Source organism: Thamnophis elegans, chromosome 16 (assembly GCF_009769535.1).
Source record: "Thamnophis elegans isolate rThaEle1 chromosome 16, rThaEle1.pri, whole genome shotgun sequence".
Lineage (NCBI taxonomy): Eukaryota > Metazoa > Chordata > Lepidosauria > Squamata > Colubridae > Thamnophis > Thamnophis elegans.
The window spans coordinates 269,919-284,998 of NC_045556.1; the positions used below are offsets into that span (position 1 = coordinate 269,919).

Below are 15,080 nucleotides of genomic sequence, written 5' to 3' on the forward strand. Positions count from 1 at the left end.
TTGAGTTAGTAGTATATTTATGTTGGTTAAAATAGTTCTTCATTTTAAATATTGTATTATTTCATGTTTTTTGCGCTATAAATGAAGATATATGCAGTGTTCGTATAAATTTGTTCATGCTTCTTTCAAACTATAGCCCAGCCCCCAACAGTCTGGGGGACCATTATCCCTCCTTAATTCACCATTGGAGGCTGGGTGTGTTTGTGTGTTGATTCTCGCCTTCTTCCGCCTGCTTCCATTGTCTCTCAGTGCCCATCTTGGCGGTTTTAGTTGCTGTCTTAATTGGTGCAGTTCTCAGCCTGGTTTATTGTGTGGTCACCTGAAACATCAGGAGATATTTTGAAGGAAATCCTGTTTGTTTGTTTTTTGTTTTTTTCATGGCCTATTTTAAGTGGCCTGAAGCTGCTGTTGTAAGGAAGTTAGGCAAGTGGCAAGAAAGTTTGTGCTGTTTTTTCCCTTTGGAGGGAGGGGGGGGGGAGACTTAAGTAAATAGATTCCTTGGGTTGAGCAAGTACAGCAAGGACAAAGGCAAAATGGACTGCTAAATTGGCCACGCCCACCCCCCAGTTGATCTGGGCCCCCAACTATGTGAGGGACTATGAATTGGCCCCCTGTTCAAAAGGTTTGAGGACCCCCCTGCATTAGAAGGTCTCCACGACCAACAAACGGGAGGGAGATTGGATGCAGCCACAGTTTGCTAAGGATCTAGTCTGAATGGGTGCTGTCAGTTGGAGGCAGAAGAGAGGAGTATAGTGTGTGCCTGGGAAACAAGCAGTTTGCACAACTGGAAGATAAGGAGGCCCTTCTTCACCTTTGCCTCAGCAAATCAGTTCAGGGCTGGTTGTTGGCCTCTCAGCCCTTGATAGAGCGGAGAGCCCCCCTGGGTTTTCCCTCACCTGGAGGTGTGTGTCCATTGTCCTCTGCTACTCTTGAGAAAGGCGGCAGGTGAATGAAGGAATCCCCATACTTTGTTCTTTAGCTTTTGACCTGTCTGAGGAAGCAATAAAACCATCATGAAACTGTAAAGCTGCTGCCTTTCTCTCCCATTTAAATGTTCTCATTAATAGCAGAAATAAGATTGTGTCTGGTGTGATGCTTTTTAAAAAAATAATAGGATGCAACTTTTGTTTCCCAATCTAAATATACCAAATTCCTTTCAAAATACTCCATGGTTAAAAAAGAAAGGTCAGATAATACATTTGCAAAGGTCCTTTTATTTTAGATTTAAGCCTGGATAATTGCAGTCTTAATCTTAGAGTGGGAAAGAAAGAATTTACGAAAGTATTTACCCAAAGCTCTCAAAGCCCATTGGATTATTCTTGGGCTTGGATAACGAACTGGTGTGGATAGAAAGCAAAGGAAATCTGGGCATGTCTACCAGATCTAACGGGCCTCCCTGAACAATAACCCGATAGATGGTGCTCGTAGGAGGGTCCATGGTGAGAGAAGCATCCGGTTTTATGTCGGTGTTTAAATGCCAAATCAAAGCACTTGGTTTGTAATTTAAAGGAGATCAAACCAGAGATTTTTCTTTAATGTTGTTGATGATATCAAATCTCTGTCCAAACCTACGTTTTGCTCTCCACTTCCAGTTCAGAGAGAGCAGCCTTGGTGCAGCTTGGATAGCTCAGAGCTCACAATCTCTGGACAAAGAGGGAAATATTGGGAAGTTGACTTTCCCAAGTAATCCTTGAATGGATTGCATTGCTTGAGGCCCAGGGCTTAGGCTTAGCCTGAGGGTTAGTCCCCCCCCCCCGCCCCCATTTAACAGCCCAGAGCCTGCAGCCTCAGCCTTCCTGAGGTGGAGTTTAAAATTCCTCATATTTTGTTTCTAGTTAGGTGGGCATTTAATGTAAACAGTAGCATTGGGAACTATTATATAAGCACTATTATAAGAACTGCGTTGGGGAGAGAATCACAGCAGGGAATGATAGTTATTGATAGAAGGGAATATCTGTCCCTCGGGATTGAACTGTGGGGTCCTTGGTGCGCTCTGAGCTTGGTTGTTTTCTTGCAGACATTTAATTACCAAACTAGATAACATTATCAGTCTTAGTAGGGATTGTGGTTTGCTCTCAATTACCAAGTTGAACATTTCTAGACATTTCAATTTCTTCAACTGGTGTTCAGCTGAATTTAAAAAATGTGCAGATTCTAGCATATCAAATAATTCAAATGGATAAATTTATATTGTGATATTTCTTTTTCCCCCCTAGATTTATTCTCCTGACCACACTAGTAATAGCTTTCCTTCAAATCCTTCAACACCTGTTGGGTCACCATCATCTCTCACAGGTAGTACCCATCTCCTCCTCCTCTTCCTTTTTTGAATCCTTGTAAGAACTGGTTTTCTGGCATGCAGGTGCACTCGCTCTGCTCTCCAGTAAACATCAAAAAGCTGCTGATCATGTGCAGACAACCTGTGAATTGCCCCTTTGACCAAAATTTGATATTTAAGGTGCTCCTATTCAAGATTTGGGAGCCAGTCATTACTTTTCTGGCATGGTTATCTCCACCCCCACCCCCAGTTGTCAGTCGGCATTCTGTGCTTGGGCTCCACGAAGAAAATCATTCCAAAATGCGTATAAAAATAATAGAAAGTTCTTTATAAACCAGAAGATGTTGGGAAGAGTAGGATATGTTTCTCCTGCATGTGCCATGCTTCAGCAGTGTTGGTTTTGACAGGTGCTGGTCAATGGTCAAGAACTGGAGGACAAGCCCCCCCATCTCCAAGCTATGAAAATTCTTTACATTCATTGGTAAGAATCGCTGGGCAACTCTGGTCAAGAAATGGCTTTCTGGTTTTATTCAAACAAATCTTACTTATACGTTCATTTCCTCTTAACAGAACCAAGATGGTTATTTTTGGTTCTGTTAATGGTTGCCTTTCAAAACCATTTTCTTTGGAAAATTTACATTAAAATCATATTTCCCTTTTTTTTAAACAAACAAATTCAACAATAATTAAAACTGCAACATCAAAATGAGTTTTATCCTTGAGCGGTTCTTACATTGAGTTGGAAATGGTGTAATTCTGCTTTCCACGTGTTACATTACTACTTCAGCATCTCTTTTGTTCATGGATCATTGATCTCCAAGCATATTGCAGAATTTGAAAATATGCCAAAAGGCCATTGGGATAACTGGAGAACGGAAGCATGGCGTTGGGCTCTTCAGCACAGAAGAATTAAGGGTGAAGAGAACCCACAGTGTGTATGGAGTGCAATGGGATCTAGACATGAGACCATCAGCATGAAAGGGGTTTGGGGGGATGAATCTAGACAGGTGGCTCCTGAGAGCTGCCCCTGGGTGCTGCGGAAGAGGGAGGAGGAGGAGGAGGCACAAGTGCCTCTGCTTCCCCGGTCCCCCCGTCCCCCCCCCCCCCAAACACCTTGTGTGCATCTGTGGAGGAAAGATGGCGATAGGAATTGCTGGAGAAAGCTTTCAGTCCTGTCTCAGAAACAGAAGAGAAAAATACCGTGTACATAATGATGAAGCATTTTAAGATCTCCCAAGGTCATATTTTTCTCATGCAGCTAACAAATACGGTACTTTGCCTGCTGCCTTCCATTGCGAATGTACATAAGCAATCTATAGAGATTGCTTTAGTTCCAAGTTTAATTAAATCTTTGTGGAATTAACTTAACTAACCACTGAGGCTGACCTGCACACCAGCTATTTACCCCACCTCTTTATCGTTACTTAACTTGTGCTTTGCTTCTTCTTCTTCTGTCTTGACTTTGCCAGAAAAATCGAGTTGAGCAACAACTTCACGAGCATTTGCAAGATGCTATGTCCTTCTTAAAGGATGTCTGTGAGGTACTGTTTCTCTTTAGAGGGTGCCTTTTGGGGAGTTTTTGGGTTAATCTACTTACAAATTTTTAAAAGTAACAGCCCACCCAATTTACTATGGCATGGCTGATGCATCTCTTCCTTCCATCAGTTTGCCTTTTCAATTTGTAAAAAGTTTTTATGCTTGAATGCTCTTTTGCATACTTTATTTCATGGGTGTCAAACTGCATGAATCACTTGCAAGCCACACCCATCCCAGTTCCACGAAGGGGGAAAACATCGCAGAATGTCATGTGACGGCAACATGACGTGCTTTATTTGAACAATCAGTAAATATATGCCAAAATAAATGTTGGCATGAAATCAAGAAAATCTGATTTGAGAGTTCAAACCTGAAAGCAAACTGCTCTATCTCAAACCCCCCAACCCCCCTTTCCTGCATTTGCATCATGGTCGTAATAGTCAAATCTGACTCTGAGGGATCCTGATGGGGCTGGTGCCTGGCTGCTCATTCCGAGCCGTGGCTTTTGTCTGGGAGCAGATCAGGGCCACAGAGGCTCTGTCCGACTCTCAGGAGTGGCCGAGGAAAGAAGGAAGAGTTTGCAGGGCAAGAGGGGACTTGGAACCTGTTTTGAATACTAATCTCCTCCGGCTATTTCCGCTTGGGGTCATTTGTTGCCTAGAAAACACTCGTCTTGTCAAAGTCAAATTGTGGTGCCATTTTTCCTTTTAATCCCCATTGAGAGTTTTGCTTCTTTCTTTTAAGCTTTATTCCAGAATACCAGACAAAATTAGTTTTGTAGTTCACCTCTCTTTTGTTTTGGAACCAGAAGTGTTTCCCTCGCACTTCTGGCTACTTTTGAAGTCCTTTTGATACCACCACCCCACTTCCCTGGCCGCCTTCCCCGTTTCCCACTGTAGAATGCTTGAGAAGCGAATGTGTGCCACAAATGACCTTCCTGCACTCCTCAATCCCAACAGCAGTCCCGGATGGAAGATCGCCTGGACAGACTTGATGACGCCATCAACGTGCTGAGAAACCACGCCGTGGGGCCTGCAGTGAGCCTGGCAGGGGCCCACGGAGAGATGGAGGGCTTATTGCGGCCATCCCACAATAGGCCCATTAGCACGTTGAATGCCACTTACGGCACATCCGGCCTCGTCATAGCCAGTAGACAAGCTTCAGTGGTGAGTGGCTGATCTTTCCATATTAGGTGGACCCTTGTGACTGAGCAAGCGACTTTCCTTCCCTGGTTTTGGTCCAGCCGGCACGCTGGTCCCCACGAGATGCCTGGAAAAGAAGAGGTCCCTCTGCTTGGTTATCTATGGAGATTCTCAGTCATCCCGATCATGGTTGTCCCAGAAATGCTTTTTGAAGAGGCAACTGGACTGTCTGGTTTTTCTTTCAAGATGTTTCACTTCTCATCCAAGAAGAAGAAGAAGAAGCTTCTTGGATGAGAAGCAAAACATCTTCAAAGAAAAATCCAGCTGCCTCTTGAAAAGGCACCTTTGGGGCCTCTGCTTGGTTCTTACCCATTCTCACGCCCTCCATTCATCATACTGTCTGTCTGTCTCTCTCTCTCTCTCTCTCATACACACACACACACACACACCTGACCACAGCATCGCAGCACCTCTGCACAGTTCTTAAGTAGCACATAGAACCATCATTGAAGAATGTACACAAGGCCAGAAACAAAGTGGAGAGTCATTGGCCAGAGACATTAGAATAGATGGAGAGGGCTAAAATGAAAGAACTCTTAAATTCTACAGTCATTTAAGTATAAATATTGTGAGATCGACGTCCTAGTCCACAGAACATCCCATGCTGTACTTCCAGGAAGGGCACTCCCGCTCATTCCGGGTGCAGCTTGTGACTCCACTGCCTCACAAGCTCTTGGCACAAGCCCTTTTTTCTCTTCCTTCCCAGAAGTCAGCCACCAGATCTTGCCTCTGCTGGGAGGGCAGCTCCTGCAGAAAGTGTGGGTGGGGGGTGACTCCCGCGCAGTAGAGTCCCTCGGAGACCCTCTCCGCCGGCTCACTGATTCCCACAACTTTCTCACGGGGCATCCACTTGCAGTTCCTGACATGTCCAGGAGGATTGGACATTGTTGACCTCATGCCAGGCTGAACGGTGATCTGTGTCTGTGCTGTCTTTGTCCTAGGTCAGCACACATCGGGAAGATGGTGCCAGCCTCAGTAGCAATAATTCAGGGGTGTGCAACACTGTTCCTGCCCAGAGTACAGAACTAAATCATAAAACCCAAGAAAGCTATAGAGGTGAGTCACATTTCAGTTTCTTCAATCTGGAAATTTATGGGAATCTTTGTGAAATGAGTAACAACCATAAGCCTTTTCATGGATCTGTAGGATTCCTTGACAACAACAGTTCTCTTTGCTTGCTTATGAGTTGGATAAAGAACTTCCCACGTCCCAGTTCTCCCAAGTCCAGCCATGTTTTGCTTCAGTGGATTGGCCCCTGCAGATGTCTCTAGAGAAAGAAAAACTTGTCTCTGTCTTGGTTTCCCTTACTATGCATTACTTCAGATTCCTCTGTTATGTGTCTCCCCAACACGTGCGTGTGTATGCACACACGCACACACACTGTTTTGTAACTAAAATGTTTTGTCTTCCTCGTGGAAGAGCTCTTGTAGCTGTTTTGATTGCTCTTTGTGGAATAGTAATTTTCTTTTTATAAATTGTTTAGACCCGAACAGTGCAAAGAATTGCACCACGCACTGAGGGCCGGGTGCTGCTTCGTCTCCAGTCCCTTCCCGACTTAGGCCTAGTGTGCACAGAGCCTTCCCTTTGGATATAGAGCCCTCTGGGGTGTTCCAGAAGTTTCTCATCAAACCACACTCATCTGGACGTTCCACAGAAAGCTTACACCAACCTCTGATCATCTGATTTTTTTCTTCAACAAGTTTCAAATTGTAACTCTTCAAATATGTCCTAGCACTATTTCATAGGAATTGCCCTTTGTTGGCTTTCATTGCAGTGCTGCCCGCTGGACTGCCAACCCCGTCAGTAGCGCTGGGCCCGCTGAAAATCAAGTTGGAGCACAAGGAGAAGGATGAAAATGCAGAGGAGCCCGCGTCCTCCGATGACGAGTCCTCCCAGAAGGATATCAAAATCTCCTCCAGAGGCAGGACGAGGTACGTTGGCTCCTTTCCTCCTGTCCCAGAAATCAAGTGGTCTGCCTGGATCAGAATACCTCCAGACTCATGAAACTAGTTTCTCAGTATGTGCCAATGGCAAGGATCAGTTGTACGTCCGGAACATGCAGCAGGAAAGAATCTGATGAGGAATCCTCTCCACTTCCTGTCGCCTCCTGTGAACGGAAGAAGGGGCAGAGGGGGGTCCCCTTGGGGTTGAGGCCTGAGCATCAGGCTGGCAGGAGGGGGATGGGATTCCTTCTTAAGTTTAGCAGAAGTCGTCCTTGGATCTATGATGGCATTGGGGACTGGGGTGACTTGCTAAATTATGAGGTGGTCATAAAACGTCATGTTGTCATGTGACTGCATCACTTAGTGACAGCAGCTTCGGAGGCTGTTGTAAGCCCAAGATGTGCCTGTTGTTAAATGGGGGGCAGAGGCAGGAGTCTCAAGTAACAGGCTGTGGGGCGGGGGGGGGGATACTTGGAAGGGGGGGGTTCAGGGGAGAGCTGGTGTGTCTGTGCAGCGGGTGGGAGAGAAAGCAGGAGAGGCTCACTAGAGCTGCTTTTGACCTTCCCTGCTTTGCTTGGGGAAAGGGGGCAGGGAAGGGGGCAGCAGGTGGTGGTGTGAGGGTCCAGGTCGTGATCATGGGGCATTTGCAATGGCCAGAACTTCCGAGGGCTGATTGTACATCCATTTTTGGTTCCGTTACTGACCAAGTGGATGTAAGCTGAGGACTGCCCAGCCTCTTGGACCACCTGACCCAGGTCGCAGGGGCTCCTGTGTGATACCTGGCTGCACTTGCTGTCCAAACAAAGCAGCACCTGACTAAACCTTAAAAAGTTTGGCTACCACAGTGGACAACCAGCCAGGGGCAAGAGGAGGAGCCATATTGGCAATGAACTCCCCCCTGCATCTCCCCTGTAGAACCAGGTGGGCTGTGAGTTTGCGCCTATTCTTCACTTGTGAGAGGCAGAGCAGTCAAGCCACCCCTTGGAGAACAAAACTACAGCCTTGGTTGCAGAAAATGTACACACACACACGCACACACAGAGCAGTAGTGGGATTCAAATTTTTTTTACTACTGGCTCTGTGGGTGTGGCTTGGTGGGCGTGGCAGAGGAAGGATACTGCAGAATCCCCATTTCCTCCCGATCAGCTGGGACTCGGGAGGCAGAGAGTAGAGGGGGGCGGGGCCAGCCAGAGGTGGTATTTGCCGGTTCTCTGAATTACCCAAACTTTCCGCTACCGGTTCTCCAGAACTGGTCAGAACCTGCTGAATTTCACCTTCTCCCCCCCCCCCCAAAAAAAAAGGCTTTTCTGCAGATCGAAGAATGACATAGATTGACTGCTGTAGGCGTTGCTTTAAAAACTCTGGCTGGTTTGAGGCAAGGCGTCACTTGGGGCAAATGTGGAAGAATGGAATTAACTTGCAACGCCTTTCCTGTTTTTGTTTCAAAAGTAGCACGAACGAAGATGAGGAGCTGAACCCGGAGCAGAAGCTGGAGCGGGAGCGGGAGCGGCGGATGGCTAACAATGCCCGGGAGCGCTTGCGAGTCCGGGACATCAACGAAGCCTTCAAGGAGCTGGGCCGGATGTGCCAGCTGCACCTGAAGAGCGAAAAGCCCCAGACCAAGCTGCTGATCCTTCACCAGGCCGTGGCAGTCATCCTCAGCCTGGAGCAGCAGGTCCGAGGTAAGCTGGGGCCGGCCGGGGGTTTCCTTTGCCCCTGAAGGCGAGCGCTGCCTGCTCTCCAGCGTGCATTTTGTCCATTGCAGACTTGATCCATCCTTTCTCCTGTCCTCCTTTGGTGGAGCTGAAAGGACAGTTGGCCTCCCACAAGGAAGCTTTTTTTTATTCCAGAAGTGATGCCATCAAAGCCCCCCACTTTCTATTGGGGGAGGGGGGTGTTCTTTCTTCCGGGACGGCAGCCAGATCAGCCTGTGCTTCTTCCTGTGGGGCTTCCTCAGCTGAGGCTTTTCCAGGATGGGTATATAAATGAGATGCTGATGGTATCTACTCAAGGATCTGAAGCATTGGCACCTCATTCATTCCATCCCTTCTGCCAGCATCATGGACCCAATTTTTATTCTCTTTCCCTGCCTCGGGGACTTTGTAAAGAAGTAAGAATTGGGAACCACTGTTTTTCAGCCCCTTCCTCTTGGAAGGTTGGGTGGGAGGGCTTGTGTCCAAACCTTCAGATCCTTGCTTAAGCCAAGGTGGCACAGTGGTTAAGAGTGCAGTACTGCAGGCCACTTCAGCTGACTGTTATCTGCAGTTCAGCGGTTCAAATCTCACCGGCTCAAGGTTGACTCAGCCTTCCATCCTTCCGAGGTGGGTAAAATGAGGACCCGGATTGTTGTTGGGGGCAATATATGCTGACTCTGTAAACCACTTAGAGAGGGCTGAAAGCTCTATGAAGCGGTATATAAGTCTAACTGCTATTGCTATTAATCTGAGGCTGTCTGGGTGACTTCGCATCAGCCCCCTTTCTTTGCTTGACTTCCTCACGGGACTGTTAGGCATTTCAGCAAGACTGGAGTTCTTTGAAGGAAGAGTCCTATGGAAAATGGACTTTTAAACAGAAAGGCTTCTGGCCTAGTACAAGAATAGGTCAGACCTCACTAGAGATGCCAAAGAGCAGAAGCTGGGAGTGGGGGAGCACTTTGGAAGAGCGTCAATGGGGTTTGGGCTTTTCTGCAAATCCTGCCCCCGGGCAGAGGCTTCACTTCAGTGCTAGCAGCAGCTCAAGGAGGCATTTCCCGTTTCTTTCTGTCCTTGCTTCTAGAGAGGAACCTGAACCCCAAAGCAGCTTGCCTTAAGCGAAGGGAAGAGGAGAAGGGGCCTCTTGTTTCAGCAGAGCCCCCAGCCCCCCATCCAGGAAGCCATCCGGCGCTTAGTGAAGCTGCCACTCCAATGGGACACATGTGAACATCAACAAGGTGACCTGTTTTACGTCTGCAGGGGTGGGGGGTGGGGGGCTGGCACGGGTGTTGGTGGCAGACAGATGGCAAAATCCAAACACTTGTCAGTTACATTTTGGTGTTGAGTTGAACTGCAGCATAAGAAAACCCAGACTGTGTGTTGGAATCTTTTACTATTTTAGTCCAAGATCACCAGGACGATTTATGAAAAGCAGGAGTCACACTCCACAAAGCGTACGGCTTTTGTTGGGCGAGGCTGCTCAGCTCTGGTGCCTCAGAATAAGAACGGGGTCCCCGGGAAGCAGATCCTGCAGTGCAGAAGCCAGAGTCCCCCGTCCCCCCCGTGCCCTGTGACTGTCAGTGCTTCAGAATTGCCCTTTTAATGTCCAGATCAGAATCCAGAACTTCCATGTGGAAGAGACCAAGAAGGGGATCTTTTCTTCACAAGGACACGCAACGTAGCATTCAACAGGACCATCTTGCTGGAGAAACAACCCATCCGGAAGTGGCCCTTTGAGACCACCCCCAGCCCCTGAACAGCGAATGAGCAGCCAGCTCTTCTTCCAGCAGGACTCCCCCCCCCCCCCAAAGACGATGGTGCCTCTCCTCCTCTTCTTTGCAGTTCTCCTGTCGCTCCAGCACAATCAGAGACTCTGATCTCCTCTCCACTTGGTGGGGGAACTGCCTTGTGCCTAAACCGAATGGACAAATGCATTGTAACTACAAAACCTTATTTATTTGTGATGGAGCTGTCAAGATCCATCCTGTGAAGGGAAACATTGACACTCTGTTTAACGCTTGGTTGAGATCCTGGTGTTGAGCATTCCGAGAACGAAGCCACAATGATCCCCCCCTCCAAGCATCTTAAAGAAGGGAGGAGGGCGGGTGCCAGCTCCCCTTGCTCTGGCCCTCAGACAAGTGTTTCCCGGGTAGGGGCCCTCTGGCGCACAGTCCCCGGCCTCTTGCCTCACAGGGAACCCCCCCCCCCTCTGCCTTTTGCCTTCTCCAGCGGCTTCTAAGGCTTGTACTGGGACCGAGAGGAAGCCCCTCTAGAGCGGCCCTGGAGCTGTAAGAACAAGCAGTGCACAACCTGGGTTGAAATCTTGGCCTGGGATGGGAGCAGTTCAAGAGGAGGAGCCAGGAGGCCCCGGTGCCTGGCTTCCCCCCTTCCTGGCCGCTTTCCCCTGTTGAGGGTGGAGCAGGGAGGGCCTCCCTCCGGGCAATTCCTCCCCCTCTGAACTTCCATGAATGCTGTCTTCCACTGTGGCGGCCCAGCCCTCCTGAGCAAGCCTCTCCACCGGGATTGGAGTGGCTCCCCCACCTTTGAGAGTGTTGTGGCTCTCACTGGTTTCCTCCCTACCAGGGGAGCCGGATCTTTTGGATGGTTCTTAGCACAGGCTGGTCTGTTCAGTAGCTGTCCCAACGTGACCCTGGGCAAGTCTCTGTGGCTCTGTTCTGCCCCCTTCTTGGGGTTCCCCAGTGGCCTTTGGCTCCTGGCTGGCGACTTCCTGGCTCGGTTGGGCTGTGCAGGATGTGTGCTGTGCGCCCCAACGTTTCCCTTTGGGAAACCGAGAGAGAAGACGTTTGGCTTATTTTTCACCGTAGGTAGTCTTTTATACAATAATCTTGTAAGAAGTTTCCTGAATTTTAAATATTACTCTTTCTAGATTTTTGAAATCAAAGGTTTTCAGTAAAAAAATTCTTACTTTATTTTACTATATTAGGTAGTAAGAAATGTAGGGTTGTTTACCATAACCTACCTGTTCATTAATATCAAAAATTTACAATAGCATTGTGAGAGCATAGTAGGGTTCTAGCATCCTGTGTAGTACCTTATGGAGTATTGTAAGAGCTATTTGTCCGAGATGAATTGCTTCTCATCTTGTTATTCAATTCCCATATGTTGGTTTATTGGAAATTTGTATCTTGTGTCAAATTTCAAGATATTACAGATACACCTTTTTGACCAGCAACAAGCTCAACACTTTTTCTGTCTGTGTTGTCTATCAGAAAACACTATGTATATAACATTTATGTAGCAATAAATGTGCCATCCTTTTGTAACTATTGTTTCCAGGCAATCTTGAACCATTTTTATGCCATTATCTGCACATGAGTAGGAAGGACATGCCAAGTGATTTAAAGCCACATTGATTTTAGTGTTCAAAAAGTGAAGCCTTTCTCCATTTAAATTAAGATTAGCAAGGATGCTGAATTTGTTTCTCTAGATTTACACAGTTCCTCTGTGTGCTGCTTTAAACCATTTGGAACATGCCCAGCGCCCAGGCCTGCTCCAGACAGATGCACATGCAGAGACCAGAGGAGAAGTTCACAGAGGGACCCCGCTTTCCAGGCAGAGGCAAGGCATGGGGAGGGCCAGGCAGGTCGGCCACAAGTGTATGACACCCAGCTCAAGTGGGGGGGAGCAAGGGAAGAGGAGCAGGAGGAACTGTGGGCCTCAGGACAAAATGGCCCAAGATTCTTCCAGGTAGAGAATGAAATGCGGAGATTGCCTCCCACTTGTTGCTTTTCCAGGCAAATTGCTCTTTCCGTGCCATTGCAGCATTTATCTATTTATGTATTCAATTTATATGGCCACTCATATCAAACAGGTGTTTCTGGGTGCAAACAATCATAAAAGCAATTTAAAGCATGATATATAAAAAAATTAATGAATATAGCAGCTGAAAAAAATCCATATACACACACACACACACACACACACACACACACACAATATCCATATAAGATACAAAATCTTCAAAAATCAGATTACAAAAATAACGACGACGCTTGTAAGGGCCGGCAGAAGGCATTCGCAAATGAGGTGAGCCACAATGGTGGTGGGACCCGGTCTGCCTTTAGGAAACGGTTCTTGCCCTCATGGGCTTCTTAGGGGCCCCACTCACTAGTTGCTACTACAGAACAGTGACATACCACCGACTCCACCGAGATTCCTTGTGGTAGAAAACATGAAGCTCTAAGGCCCAAATCAAACTTCCAGCCTGAGGAGTATTTATCAGTCCAAAGCTCCGGAAGCAACTCACGGTGACCTTTGCAGTCCACCCGGACTCCTTGCTGAGCTGGAAGGGAGGAAGGCGGAGACACCTTGTTGTGTCTTGACCAGCCTCTCAACTCTCCCACATTAGGGATCTTGGGGATCTTACGAACTGCCCAAGGATGCTTGAGAGTTGCAGTACGCAGACCCCCAGGCAGTTTCAGGAAGCCCCATTCAGAGCAACCTCCCCCTTTGTGCCCCACTTCTGATGGGACACCCTTGGGGGGGGGGGCTCATAATTACCGTATTTTTCAGAGTATTAGATGTGCCTCCCCCCCCCTAAAAGAGAATGGAAATGTTGGTCTTGCAGTCTGAAAAATACGGTACTCCCACAGAAGGTAAGATTGGCTGTCATTTTGGGTTGTTGAGCACATAAGGAAACTGCTGAGAATCCCAATCTGGAGACTTCAGAGCTGTCTTGGACTGGAATCCTAGAGCTGCCTTCCTAGCAACACCAGAATCCACACGGTGGCTTAGAATCCAAGGGAGCGAGCCGCTCTGTTTGGCTTTGCCATCAGTCAATGAGCCCTTGAGCCAAGTTGTGTGAAGGATGCCATTCAGTGAAACCGAGGCTCCCCTTCTGCCTTGTTACGGGCTCTTCGTTGTGCTGTCCAACCCTTTAAACCATGGGGTACGTGCAGCTAAATTTTTCTATCCTCTCCCCTCCCAGCAATCCTTTTGTTCTAGCTAGGTAAGTGATAAAAAGACAAAACTAGTTTTGCAAAATTGAGATCATCCAGAACCTTCCTTGGCACCATCGTTCTGCCTCCTGCTTCCGCTCCTCCATCAAGAGCCCCCCCCCCAACTAAATTGGGCTGCTTTGAAGGCCGCAGTGGGGTGCAGGGGTCTCTCTCATTATTGCCAGATCTTCAGAATCTGCCATTCTGCTGTGACAGTGAATGGGTCTCCGAGCTGTCAAATTGATGAAATAAAGGGAGCCTTCCCGAGGGTGTGCCTGCCAGCCAGCAACAGCCCACAGTCATCCTGAAGGACACAGCCGTCCCAGGAGCAGAGGGCACAGGGCCTCTCCTAGGAGAGAGGGCAAGGGGGTCCTGGAAGCAGCCCCGGCGCGTGTCAGGGGCCTTCAGTTCGCTTGAGCCCGTGGATGCCAGAGTCGAGGCCGGAGCTGCAAGCGTTTCCCAGTCAGTGACCGCTTCCCAAATGTGGCCAAGGAAAATGAGGGACTTGTCGCCTACCAGTCACCGGGAGGCGCCCACACACCAGCAGGTGGCGCTCTTGCCTTAGCTCCAGAGCTCCGAGGTGCCGAAGGGAGACGGGGCGGGAGAAACCCCTGGGGTTCTTTTGGGGGGGGGGGGTGGAGGCTTCCCGGGATTCCCTTCCCCCCAGTGGACGGGAAGCCTTTCGCCGCCCAGGAGCCTCAACCCGCCCTTTGGCAGAGGGGGGCGGGGGCGGGGGGCGCCCCTTCAGGCAACGGTTCCCAAGGGGGAAAACCTCTGGAGATGAACCCCCCCCCTTGGAAGCGCTGCTCCCACAAGACGCCTCGCACAGCTGAGGAGCCGCCCGGGGGCCCTTCGCTCCTGGCTGGCGGCAGGTCTGGCGGCGGGGCGGCGGAGGAGCCGGCTCTGCTCGGACGGCCCCCATCCCCGCCTGCGGGGGCTCCGTCGGGCAGAGGCAGGCGGCTCCTGAGCGCGTGCAGAAGGCGGGCGGCCGTCCAGGCCCCGCCCGGAGAGCTGCCCGCCTCAGGTCCCTCCCTCGGCGGCCTGGAAGAGGCGGGCGGCGGGCAGAGGCGCTCGCTCGGCGGGGCTCGGCTCGGAGGAGGACGCGGCGCGGGCCGGACGGAGGTGCGCGGGGCCGGGGACGCGCTGCGCAAGGGTCGGGCGGCCGTCCGGCGGGCCAGGGGCGGAGAGGACGGGCAGGCGCGGGCGGCCTCCGCTGCTGCGCTCCCCCGGGCCGAAGTCGGGTCGCCCGCGTGGACGGCCGGGTGCCATTGCTGCCTCGGCCGGCCTGTCCCGGGGGCCTCTTTGCGGTCGGGCCGGAGGGGAAACTCGGCTCTGCCCCGGCGCCCAACCGGCGTGGCCCCGCCGAGGGCAGGGCAGGGCCCGTCGGGGAGAGCGCCGCAGCCAGGCTGAAGGGCCCGCCGGTCGGCCGCGCGGGGCTTTCCCCCCTGAGCCCGGCGCCTGGCAGATTCGCC

At 49.8% G+C, this 15,080-nt stretch overlaps 2 protein-coding genes and 1 long non-coding RNA gene across 7 annotated transcripts in view; 2 read left to right on the forward strand and 1 right to left on the reverse strand.

Annotated features, from left to right (window-relative positions):
* Window positions 1-11,934, forward strand: part of TCF12 (transcription factor 12) — a 41,926-nt gene extending 29,992 nt beyond the window's left edge. For 2 of the 4 annotated variants that reach the window (XM_032232801.1, XM_032232802.1), the window contains 8 exons: window positions 2,217-2,295; window positions 2,686-2,759; window positions 3,748-3,819; window positions 4,774-4,980; window positions 5,958-6,072; window positions 6,791-6,947; window positions 8,409-8,641; window positions 9,735-11,934. In XM_032232801.1, the coding sequence (XP_032088692.1) occupies window positions 2,217-2,295; window positions 2,686-2,759; window positions 3,748-3,819; window positions 4,774-4,980; window positions 5,958-6,072; window positions 6,791-6,947; window positions 8,409-8,641; window positions 9,735-9,877 (1,080 nt within the window). In that variant the 3' untranslated portion in view covers window positions 9,878-11,934. The remainder of the gene's footprint in view (window positions 1-2,216; window positions 2,296-2,685; window positions 2,760-3,747; window positions 3,820-4,773; window positions 4,981-5,957; window positions 6,073-6,790; window positions 6,948-8,408; window positions 8,642-9,734) is intronic. The other 2 variants (XM_032232798.1, XM_032232799.1) reach the window with 2 other exon arrangements.
* The window catches only part of LOC116519111, a 17,170-nt gene continuing 2,090 nt past the window's right edge, over window positions 1-15,080 (reverse strand). The window contains exons 2-3 of one of the 2 annotated variants that reach the window (XR_004256624.1): window positions 897-991; window positions 1-319 (exon numbers count right to left, since the gene is read on the reverse strand). This is a non-coding gene — a long non-coding RNA (uncharacterized LOC116519111). Of the gene's footprint in view, window positions 320-896; window positions 992-9,800; window positions 10,563-15,080 lie in introns of those variants that run through there. The other variant, XR_004256623.1, reaches the window with a different exon arrangement.
* CGNL1 (cingulin like 1) overlaps window positions 14,259-15,080 on the forward strand; it is a 24,906-nt gene continuing 24,084 nt past the window's right edge. Inside the window, exon 1 of the mRNA XM_032232796.1 lies at window positions 14,259-14,730. The gene's annotated coding sequence lies outside the window, so the exon portion shown is untranslated. The remainder of the gene's footprint in view (window positions 14,731-15,080) is intronic.